Raw genomic sequence first — 12549 nt, 5'->3', positions numbered from 1 at the left:
TGCACTCCCTGTGGGTTTGATGAGATGCTGCTCCTTCTTCACCCCGCTCCCTGCAAGGAGGTTCTGATCCAAAAGGATCTCGGCATTGGTTTGTCAGACAGAGTTCATGTGAGGCTCTGAAGAGCTCACACCTCCCTCCTCTGTCCAGCTGAAGAACGTCCGGACAAATGGAATCCTAATTCCTAATTGAATCAAACTTCTCAAAGGTTGACCAGCTGATAAAGGGGGAATTAGGTTCACCTTTGAAGTTTTCAAGCAAAACACTCGCTTTCCAAAACCTGCTGGAAAAATTTAGCAATCTAGAAGGTTAAAGTAGGCCATTGTTTGTCTGCATCAATCAATAATGTATGATTCAGGTAATTACCAACCAAGTCAATGTGAATTACCAACCAAGTCAACCATAAGTGAAGCGACTTATGACATTTCTTGAGATTGCAGTACCAGTTTCCCTGCAGTCACATATTCACAGTTCAATATTCAACAAGTGCCTCATAATTATGAGAGCTACGTGGTTCTGTGGTCACATGTTCAACCTTCACTGCCAACTTTCAACAAGCAAAATCAATGGGGGAAGATAGCAGGAGTTTGCAAAATGGCAGTAACGTTTAACGGTTGCTTCAGTATTATTTGCTTAACAACCACAACTGGAATTGCTGAAACTGATGTTGTAAATCAGTCCAGCCACCTGAAATTATATTTTGGGTCGGTTTTGCTAGGCAATGGAATTTCTGCTCTCAATTGCCATTGTTAACTGAGGATTCTTTTACAGTAAAAAAAAAAAACCCTTGCTATAATTATAAGACCTTTCACATAAAATTGAATGTTTGATCTAAAAATGTCAGTACATTTTTCAGTGTCATCCTTGATGACATACAGTTAGTCCTCAACTGTTCATTTATGACCATTCAAACAGCACTGAAAAAAGTGATTCATGAAGGCTTTGTTACTATTGCATTATCCCCATGGTGGTGCGGTCAAGATTCAAATGCTTGGCAACTGACTTATATTTATGACGGTCACAGTGTCCTAGGACAGTGATGACTAACCTTTTTGTTGCCATGTGCTGAAAGTGTGTGTGTATGCGCACCCATAATACAATACCTGTGCAACCCCCACCCCCTGTGCACTCCGCCCTCACGCATGCACACGCCCCCTGCAGGCACTCTGCACATGCGCAAGTGGCCCCCTCGTTCCCCCTGCCCCATGCATGCATGCGCAACACCCCAAATGCATCCCACCCCCTGTGCATGTGTGCGCAACCCCTCAGCCACATGCATACATGAGCAACCCCCTACATGCACATGCCCCCTCGCCCCCATTCATGCAGTTGCATCTCCCATATGCACCCCGCCCCCTGTGCATGCGAGGCACAGATCTGAAAACCAGCTGGCCCATGGGAGGTGTGCGCGTATGTGCAATGGAGCTGAGCTGGGGCGACTGAGAGAGGGCTCTCCATGCCACCTGTGGTGTGTGTGTCATAGGTTCACCATCACAGTCCTAGGGTCATGGGATCACTTTTTGTAACCTTCTCACAAGCGAAGTCAATGGAGAAGGCAGACCACTTAACAAATCTCTAGGCTAACGATCCTCGCTCCTCCGTTTCAGCTAGGAAAAAAATATGGTCCTGTCTTCAGTCTTTATGTTGGAAGGACTCCTCTGGTCTTGACTTACGGATTTCCTTCAGCGGGTTCTTGTGATACAAGGCATAGAATTTGCTGGGAAAGCATCCTTTCCAATAATGGATGCCTTCAGTAGGAAGAAAGGTAATTGAATATAATTTCCAATCCCCACCTCCTACTCTGTTTATTCTTGGTATTCTAATTTTGTACAATCTGGAGGGTTGATCAAAGTTTCCAGCAAGAGAAAGAAGAATCTCTTGAAATTTTAGAACTAGCTCTCTTCTCCGTTCTTTTGTAATATTTATTATTATTATCCTGTCGCCAATGTGGAGTTTTGTTTAGCATGTATATTCTCCGTGTGGCCAGAGAGAGAAATATCTGCCTTTACCTAGGATTGAACTCACAACCTCCTGATTGCAAGGCGAGAACTCCACCTCTATGCCACCACACCACTCAAATTGTGGTCCAATCTCTTCTTAAAAACTCCCAATGTTGGCGCACCCACAATATCTGGGGTAAGTCATTCCACTGATTAATTGTTCTGTCAGGAAATTTCTCCTCAGTTCTAAGTTTCTTCTCTCCTTGATTAGTTTCCACCCGTTGCTTCTTGTTCTGCCCTCAGATGCTTTGGAGAATAGCTTGACTCCCTCTTCTTTGGGGCAGCCCCTGAGATATCGGAACACTGCTATCTTGTCTCCCCTAGTCCTTCTTTTCATTAAATTAGACATACCCAGTTCCTGCAACCATTCTTCATATGTTTTAGCCTCCAGTCCCTTAATAATCTTTGCTGCTCTTCTCTGCACTCTTTCTAGAGTCTCAACATCTTTTTTACATTGTGGCGACAAAAACTAGATGCAATATTCCAAGTGTGGCCTTACCAAGGCATTATAAATTGTTATTAACACTTCTCGTGATTGTCTCATGAAAGAAAGAAAGATCTCTTGAAATGATAGAATTATCTTCCTTCTTTCTTTTGTAACATTTATAATAACAATATAGGATAAATGTGGACATTCAGATGAAAAAAAGAATCATAATTTGTGCATGTAGCAGAAAAACAACTCAACTTGGTTTATTTACTGATTTTTGTCATATTTGAAAGTAGACTTTTGCTTTAGAAATAAGTAAGTAAATAAATAAATCACGCAAATGATTGTTGGATATTTTTTCAGGTTTGCTGGTATTAACATATGGTGAACTTTGGAAGGGTCAAAGAAAGTTTTCACACAGGCTTTTCAGGAACTTTAGATGGAGCAAAAAATCAGTGGAAGAAGTGATCCTGGAAGAAACATCTGATTTGATTCAAGCATTCACTGATAACAGAGGTAAGTTCTCCTGGGATGGGATGGTTGGGAACAGTGGAGGAATTAAATTTTTTTTACTACTAGTTCTGTGGGCATGGCTTAGTAGGCATGGAATGGCTTGGTGGGCGTAGCAGGGGAAGGATACTGTAAAATCTCCATTCCCTGCCCACTTCAGGGGGCAAGCACAAAGGCCAGCTGATTGTCATGTGCTCATGTGTGCCAGAAACCTGGAAACGGAATGGATGCTGCTGCATGTGCCAGGCCACATGGCTCCGGGCACCACTTTGGGCATGCGTGCCATCACGTGCTTAGAGGATTGCATCTTTATGACTCTCCTAAATAAACAAGCAGGGAAATGTTGTATTTCACAGGCGTTCCTCTCGATACTTATGAGTTTCTGGACACCACAGTCGCCAATATAATTTGCACCATCCTATTTGGGAAACGTTGGGAATATGGCAACGACTTCTTCAGGACTTTCCTGGATCAGATACATCTAACTTCCAAATTGGCGACAGGACCCTGGGCCTTGGTATGCTTATCAAGAAGCGTGATGAAAGATTCACATCAATGCACGAGTGGCCATTTAACGTTCCATAGTTCACACATTTTGGAAACTCTGTGAGTTTCCTGAAATTAGAACAGCATCTCAGCAGAGAGCAAGGATACAGTGGGTGAAACAACTTGTGTGAGTGATTTGGTGGAAACCTGCAATTATCTTAGTTTAATTAAGGGCCAGTTTTTGTAGTGAAATTTAACTTTAGTTTAGAATAACAGAGTTAGAAGGGACCTTGGAGGTCTTCTAGTCCAATCCCCTGCTTAGGCAGAAAACCTTACACTACTTCAGACAATAGTTGTCCAACATCTTCTTAAAAACTTTCAGTGTTGGAGCACTCACAACCTCTGGAGGCAAGTTGTTCCACTGATTGATTGTTCTAACTGTCAGGAAATTTCTCCTTAGTTCTAGGTTGCTTCTCTCCTTGATTAGTTTCCACTTATTAGGACATTTGATTCTCAATCAGTTTGGGAATGAGAGATGTTACCAGGGATTATTTTTCCTTCTGTGAGGAGGGTTTGGGCCCTAGACCTATCCTCAGGTGTCTGCAACCAGCTCCCCACCAAATCGTGGGGCCCCACTTATTCAACCATGCTAACCCAAGTACCACTTCCTTGGTGGTAAAAAACCAAAAGCAAAAGAATATTTTGCACATGTTATGCAATACCCAGAAAAAATGCGGCATCCTTCACTTAATCCTCCAGGGGAAGATTGAAGGCAAAGGAGGCAGAAGAAGGACATCATGGTTTCAAAATCTAAGGGGCCGGTTTGGACAAAACTCAACAGCACTTTTTCATGTGGCTGTTGACAAAAATAGGATCACCAACATGATCTCTAATGTCCGATGACAGACAGGGCACAAGAAGAAGAAGAATTGTATAAATCTATTACCATGATTGAATTCATCAATGTTGGTTTTTCTTCTGTTTGCTGGCAGCTTTACAACGAGGTGCCCTTGGTAAGAAGTCTCCCCTTGCCCCACCAGACAATACTAAGAACTACAGAGAAAATATATGTTTTTATTCAAAAAGAGGTGGAAGAACACAAGGCGACCTTGACTCCGGGAGAACCTCGTGATTTCACTGATGCCTACTTAGAAGAAATTCAGAAGGTAGATGTTTCAATTTGCAGGCCTTTCTTTTCCTGTGGTTTTGACATTGTCCCTTATGACAGTGCCACAGACACATCGATGCAGTGACTTTTCTAGAGGTCTACATTCTCCCTTGTGCTTTGCACGTTGTATAGCCCCAACTAACTAGGACAGGGGCCCCAACCTTTTGCACACCAGGGATCGGTTCCGTAGAGAAAGGTTTTTCCGTGGACAGGAGTGGGTGCAGCTTTCCATGCTGCCTGTATCCGATGGATGGCCGTTCCCTTATCTGTGCGGCCCAGTGCTGGTCCACAGACTGAGGATTGAAGCAGGGGTGAATTGCTCTGAAGTCTGCTACCGGTCATTAGAACTACTGGTTTGCCCAAACCAGTAGTAAAAAAATGCTACCGGTTTGGGTGAACCGGTAGTTCCGACAATCAGCTGTGTGATGATCAGCTGTTTCATGCAATTTCCCATGGCACAGATGATTGTTGCACAGCTGATTGTTGGAACTAGCAGTTCGCCTGAATCCGTACCATTTTTTAATTACCGGTACGGGCGAACCTGTACAAACCAGTAGAATTTCACCCCTGGATTGGAGATCCTGAATTAGAGTAGATCTTTAGACCAGGACTCGGAGGAAAGTCCCTTTTGACAGCTGTGCGGGATCTTCATTATCTTCCTGAACTCTTTCTATCATAATGGGTTAAAAGTTTGTAGAGATTCTCAGTCCTCCAGGTGTTGGTTCTTTTTTAGGAGGCAACTGGACTTTCTTGTTTGAAGACATTTCACTTCTCACCCAAGAAGCTTCTTCAGCTCTGACCTGAAGAGCTGAAGAGCTATACAATTTGGGATGAACACCCCTTGAATGATGTAGGAGTAGGAATGGATTTCCAGAGGAAAAAATTGCAGACTACAGGAACCATTTGCACCACTCAGGTCACCCTGAAGACACAGTCAAACCTCCAAGTGCTTCAACGACCCTCTAAAGGAACACAAATGACCAGCTGCCTGCAAGGAATATAAATCCTTCCATTCCCCACCCTCCAGTCAGAGCTGAAGAAGCTTCTTGGATGAGAAGTGAAATGTCTTCAAAAGAAAAAACAAGGAAGTCCAGTTGCCTCCTGAAAAAGCAGCTTTGGAACAATCATATTGGGTTGTTACTGGAAGAAGTTACTGTTACCCTTTTAGCCACAGTTTTCTGAGTGAATTCCAGTTTTTAAACTGATGTTATCAACTCTATTAAAAAGGATGCGCAAACTGGGAGAAAATCCTTTCTTTCTATTTGATATTCATCTTTGTTGTTTTCACTGACAAAAAGCCAGGGAAGAAAAGTTCAGGCTTTGAAGAAGAGCAATTACGAGTCTTATTGTCTGATCTATTTCTGGCTGGAGCAGAGACAACGGCCGCAACACTTCAGTGGACAATGCTCTATTTGGTGGCCTTTCCAGAGATTCAAGGTACGGAATTACGAAACAGTCTACTTGTCATAGTCATAATATCTGCTCTTATTGTGGAAAGTAAAAAAGGGATCCTGAATTCCTTTTCACGGCTGAGAATTCAGTCAACTGCACGCTGCTCACATCTGATGGGCACCTGGTTGGGTAGTACACCAGATAGTAAATCTATAGGAAGCTGGAGAAAGGCTTTCCAGAAGGTCACTGAACTGTTTGTTCCTCAGAGAAATGCTGGAAGGAAATAGACACGGTGGTGGGAAACAAGGCAATCGTGGAGTATGCAGACAGAAAAAAGTTGCCCTACACCAACGCCGTCATTCATGAAATCCAACGCGTTTCAAATGTTCTTTTTGCAATTACTCATGCCACCATAAAAGATGTGCAGCTTTTTGGATATAAAATTCCCAAGGTAATAAATCTTTAATTGTTTCCCATAAAGTGAAGTGTTGATGGATCTGCATGTGTCTTCCTGACCTGAATCTCAGTGGTGGGATTCAAAATTTATGTCAGCCTCTGTTTTGCTGCTTGCTTTTCAGCTGCCATTGAAACAGGGAGGGAGAGCATGGTATTTGGGTGAGGGAAATAATCTGTGCAGGAGAACTGTTAATTGGGAGTTGCTCTTACCATTCGTTTGCGCATGTGGAAGGAGGGGAGTTTCCCGCCAAGGCCAACTGTCCGGCATACCAACCTGATGATAATTTTTGAAGATGTATCCCACCTGACAGCTGTGGAGATATATGATTGGACTATGGACTGGGGTACCAAGGGGAGGGGAATGAATCATGCATTGATATCTAATGCTTTCGCACCTTTTTCTCAGATCCAGCTTTGCTTAGCTTCTAATTACTTATAATCAGAAAAAGTACTCTTAATTCTGCAAAATGGAGTTGAGTGGGTTCTTTCTTGGTTATTAAGTGAAAGAGCCGTGACAATTTTTAACTACTGGTTCTGTGGTGGTGGCTTGGTGGGTGTGGCAAGGGAAGGATACTGCAAAATCTCCTTTCCCTCCCCACTCCAGGGGAAGGATACTGTAAAATCCCCATTTCTTCCCGATCAGCTGGGGTTTGGGAGGCAGAGAATAGATGGGGGTGGGGCCAGTCAGACGTGGTATTTACCGGTTCTCCGAACTACTTTAAATTTCCACTACTGGTTCTCCAGAACTGGTCAGAACCTGCTGAATACCCCTTCTGATGTGTCTGTGTAAGAGCAAGAGAAAGCAAGAATTGAGCTCAATTCTGTTCTCTCTTTCTTTGGAGCCTGCCTTTATAAAATCAAGGTAAAGGTTCCCCCACATATGTGTGCTAGTCATTTTCTGGCTCTAAGGACACCTCTGGGGTCATGTGGCCGGCATGACTAAATGCCAAAGCCACACAGAGCGCTGTTACCTTCCCACCAAAGGTGGTCCCTATTTTTCTATTAGCATTTTTTATGGGCTTTCGAACTGCTAGATTGGCAGAAGCTGGGACAAGTAATGGGAGCTCACTCCATTATGCAGCGCTAGGGATTCAAACTGCCCAACTGCAGACCTTTCTGATCGACAAGCTCAGCGTCTTAGCCAGCTTTGTATGAAAGTACCATAGACCTATTGACCCTTTTTTCTGTGGGGTGCTTTGCAAGTTGACACCGTTTCAAGGTTTTCTAAAGTCCTTGCAGCAAAGATGTTTCTTAAATCTCTGCCATTCTCATTTAGGAATGGAATACTTGCGAATAGAAATATTTTTCTTCCTATTTCTGAGTTCTGCTCTGCTTGATCCAACAGTGCTCCTCACACTTTTTGACCTGCATCTTCCATTCTCCAACCACATCTCAATCCAGAGCCCTGTCTGACCACAAGGACTTTCCTCAATATGGCCTATTTGTTTTGACTTCTGCAGGACACTATGGTTTTGGTCAACTTGCACTCTGCCCATCATGATGAATCCCAGTGGAAGTTTCCCAATGAGTTCAACCCCTCCAACTTCCTGAATGAAGAAGCCAGAAGCTTTTTTAGCATTTTCAGCAGGTGAATTTGTTTCCGTCTCTGTCTCTTTATCTCCCTGTCTCCCTCTCTCCCCCCTCTCTCTGCCTGTATGCCTGTCTCTCTCTGTGTGTCTCTCTCTCTCTATCTCCCTCTCCTTCTGTCTCTCTGACTCTCTCTTTGTCTCTCACTCTGTGTGTGTGTGTGTGTGTTTCTCTCTCTATGTTTGTCTCTCTGTCTCTCTCCCTCTCTCACACCCCCTCTGTGATGGAGAAAAAATGAGACAGATAAGTACCTGATCTCTAAGGTCAGAATGAGAGACGAAAAGAGGAACTGAAATGAGAGAGGAAAGAAGTGAAGATTGATTTGAGAAGGTGAGTCTTTTCAAGAATAAAGCAAAGCAAAAAAACCCCTTTAGGATCATTTTGTGAAGGGCCAAGATGGGTCCAGTGGTTGGAATAATTTGTCAGTCTTCAGCTGTCTGAATGGCTTCTCTCTTTCTCCTTCCCTTTGTCATTTCAGGACCGAGAGTCTGCATAGGGGAAAACCTGGCTCGGATGGAGTTCTTCCTCTTCTTCACCAGCATTCTCAGGAACTTCCAGCTATTGTGGCCAGATAAATCTCAAGCTCCAGATTTCACACCACATTCTGGGGTTGCACAATGCCCATCCCGCTTTAAGGTGTTGCTGAAAAGTCGCTAGCCCTATGAGTAGATGTAAGGGAGGATCTACAAAACAACTGATTCAAGATGATCCCATTCTCTCCAACAGCCAGTGGCCACCTCTACTTCAAATTCAGCACAAGATCATTTTCTAAAAACATAAATAAAATGCTATCCCATGCAAAACTATGATGATGAATTTCATTTTCCAAGTCTCTTCTCAATTTCTTTAAGATTACTGTCGCAAAGGTGCTTTTTTCAAGAGGCAACTGGACTTTCTGGTTTTTCTTTGAAGATGTTTCGCTTCTCATCCGATTATCTGGACGCCTTTCAGTCTGGATTCAGGCCTGGCTACAGCACGGAAACCGCTTTGGTCGCACTGACCGATGATCTCTGGAGAGCCAGGGATGGAGGTCATTCCTCCATCCTATTGCTCCTTGACCTCTCAGCGGCCTTCTATACCATCGACCATGGTATCCTTCTGCGACGGTTACGAGAGGTGGGAGTGGGCGGCACCGTTTTTCGGTGGTTCTCCTCCTACCTCTCAGACAGGTCGCAGTTGGTGTTAGTTGGGGGGGAGATGTCAACCCATAGGCCCCTGAAATATGGGGTTCCTCAGGGTTCGGTCCTATCCCCCCTCCTGTTCAATATCTACATGAAGCCACTGGGTGAGATCATTCGACGGCACGGGATAAAATACCATCAATACGCGGACGATACTCAGCTGTAACTGTCCGCCCCGTGCCAACTCAGTGAAGCGGTTGACATGATGTGCCAGTGCCTGGAGGCTGTCAGGGTCTGGATGGGCGTTAACAAGCTTGTACTCAATCCAGACAAGACCGAGTGGCTGTTGTGTTTCCCTCCCAAGAATTTGGCCAGTATTCCATCACTCAGGCTGGGGGGTGAAAATTTATGCCCCTCAGACAGGGCTTGCAACTTGACAGTCCTCCTGGACCCACAGCTGACTTTAGAACATCATTTGTCGGCTGTGACCAGGGGGGCATTTGCCCAGGTTCGCCTGGTGCACAAGTTGCGTCCCTACCTGAACCGGGAGGCACTCGCAACAGTCACTCACGCCCTCGTGACCTCAAGACTGGACTACTGCAATGCGCTCTACATGGGGCAGCCCTTGAAGAGTATTCGGAGACTTCAACTCGTCCAGAATGCAGCCGTGCGAGCGATTGTGGGTGCACCTCGGTACACCCACGTTACACCTATTCTCCGCGAGCTGCACTGGCTAGTCTCCGGATACGCTTCAAGGTGCTAGTTGTAACTTATAAAGCCCTTCATGGTATTGGACCTGGGTACTTGAGAGACCGCCTGCTGCCAATTACCTCCCAAAGACCCGTTAGATCACACAGGGTCGGCCTCCTCCGGGTTCCGTCCACCAGCCAATGCCACCTGCCTACCACCCAGGGGAGGGCCTTCTCTGTGGCAGCTCCGGCCCTTTGGAACGAACTCCCCGCGGAGATTCGGACCCTCACCTCTCTCCAGGCCTTCCGGAAAGCCGTCAAAACCTGGCTGTGCCGGCAGGCCTGGGGTCCCCTCCCCTCTCGACCTGTATGGCTGTATGATTCTTGTTTATTTTAATCATGTGTATCGTGTTTTATGTTCCCTCTCCCCTTTTGAGTTGTTCGCTGCCCTGAGTCCCTCCCGGAGAAGGGCGGCATACAAATAAACTAAATCTGAATCTGAATCTTCTTCAGCTTCTTCTTCTGACAAATTACAGACTAACAGAGTTGGAAGGGATCTTGTAGGTCATCTAGTCCAACCCCTGCCCAAGCAGGAGAACCTACACCATTTCCAACAGATGGCAGTCCAGTCTCTTCTTGAAAGCCTCCAGTGATGAGTGATTCTCTTGGATGAGAAGGGAAACATCTTCAAAGAAAAAACAGTTGCCTTGAAAAAGCACATTTTGGATAACCGGTACCTGGATGATGGAGACTCTCCATAGATGTTTAAGATTACTGGAAGGCAGAATGGGAAAGGGAAGGGAACCGAAAGGTCTCCGTTATTGTGGAATCAGAACCTGAGAGAATTCTGCTTTTTTTCTTTTAGACAAAGGGAGAGGAACTCTTAAGTCGAAAGAACCAGGAATTTCCATCTCGCCAAAATAGGTTTAAGCAGGGCTCAGCAACTTGTGATTCTGGAGCCGCATGTGGCTCTTTCATCCCTCTGCTGCGGCTCCCTGTTGCAGGTCAGCATCACAATTTTGACAGGAGCTTTCGGTTAGAGGGAGGGAGCACAGCATACCAAGAGAAGACTCTATGGCAAGGGGTGGGTTTTCTGCAAGTAGAAAAACCTTTGGTGGGAAAGAAATAGCATCCCGTGCGCCTTCGGTGTTTAGTCACATGACCACAGAGACGTCTTCGGACAGCGCTGCCTCTGCGGTTTTGAAATGAAGATGAGCACCACCCCCAGAGTCAGGAACAACTAGCACATATGTGCGAGGGGAACTTTTACCTTATCATTGTTTCTTTAACTTGTTCATCTTCCATCTGTTGCAAGTCCAAAACTATCTGTACTTTTGTACACTCTTATCTGATTGCTGCATTGCTGCAGGGCAATGCATTCATTCAATTCAAATCAAAGAAATGTACTGCGGTAGAGATAGGTCCCTACCGGTTTGGCCCGGTTTGGCCGAACCAGTAGTGGCATGCTGGCCTGGGTTGCAGAACCAGCAGCGACCCAGACTGGCCACGCCCTTGAACCAGTTCCCCTGGTCACCACCATCTTTTTTTTTTGAGTTCTGCAAATGCACAGAACAATTTTTATTGAACTGCGCATGCATGTACGAGAGTGAACCAGCAGTAACACCAGCTGAAACCCACCCCTGTACTGCAGCCATAAGGCCAAGAAAGATAATATAACTTAAAAAGCATTTTTTTAAAAAAAATGCGTGTACGTGTGTATGAACAACTCAAATAGCCACACAGATATGCAATAATTAACAATTATAACTCGCTCTCTATGGCATTTCAGTGGCTCAGGGAAACTGCTGGAACTTTGCATGTACATATATAAGTTATATAACAAGAAATAAAAATGAAACATAAAATATAAAAGTGCAAGGATAATAGCACAATAATGATAGAATAAGCAGAGAATCTGTTTTTGCATTACAAAAAGCCCTACTAGGAAAAATTTGAATGTGGCTAAATATGGTGTCATCTTCATTAGCATTGGAGCATTCAGTGTTCAGTAACATTGGAGGAATAATAGTATGATTAGAATATTACAATTATAATAATATTGGAGGAATAACTTTTAATTGCCCCAGTGCTTATTGTCTTATGGCTAAGAAAATGTATCCATGCAATATGAATGTATTATTACCCTTCTCATCTTTTCCATTACCTTCCCTTATCGGTGTCTTATTATTATATTACCTTGTTTGTGTATACACTAGTTGTTTGTATGTATATATTGTTTATATATTTGTATGTGCACTGATTATGCACATTAGGAAGAGCCGAGGTGGCGCAGTGGGTAGAGTGCAGTACTGCAGGCCACTTCAGCTGACTGCTAGATCAGCAGTTCAGCGGTTCAAATCTCACCGGCTCAGGGTTGACTCAGCCTTCCATCCTTCCGAGGTGGGTAAAATGAGGACCCGGATTGTTGTTGGGGGCAATATGCTGACTTTGTAAACCGCTTAGAGAGGGCTGAAAGCCCTATGAAGCGGTATATAAAAATCTGCTATTGCTATTGCTATTATGTTCTTGTTTGTATGTATACTGAGAACTTTTGCACTGGAGACAAATTCCTTGTGTGACCCAGCCACGTTTCATCTTCAATGCCCTTGGTGATGGAAGGAGGTTTGCACTCAAAATCTCACGATACATGACCCCATTCATTCTTTCCTGTACACGGATCAGTCATCCTGGTCCCTTTGCAGAGAAACAGCC

General features: G+C 44.5%; 1 protein-coding gene across 1 annotated transcript; it reads left to right on the top strand.

Annotated features, from left to right (window-relative positions):
* Positions 1–1478: 1478 nt before the first annotated feature.
* LOC116518158 (cytochrome P450 2J6-like) lies at positions 1479–8833 on the top strand. The gene is given in 10 exon segments (XM_032231442.1): positions 1479–1763; positions 2012–2134; positions 2792–2944; positions 3295–3455; positions 4417–4590; positions 5891–6029; positions 6251–6435; positions 7901–7995; positions 7997–8028; positions 8506–8833. Coding segments are annotated over 10 exon segments (1266 nt in total). The 5' UTR covers positions 1479–1738; the 3' UTR covers positions 8685–8833.
* Positions 8834–12549: the final 3716 nt, after the last annotated feature.

This window comes from Thamnophis elegans, chromosome 14 (genome assembly GCF_009769535.1).
Source record: "Thamnophis elegans isolate rThaEle1 chromosome 14, rThaEle1.pri, whole genome shotgun sequence".
Lineage (NCBI taxonomy): Eukaryota > Metazoa > Chordata > Lepidosauria > Squamata > Colubridae > Thamnophis > Thamnophis elegans.
Note: the sequence above shows the minus strand (reverse complement) of the source record. Positions and strands in the feature narration are given on the sequence as shown.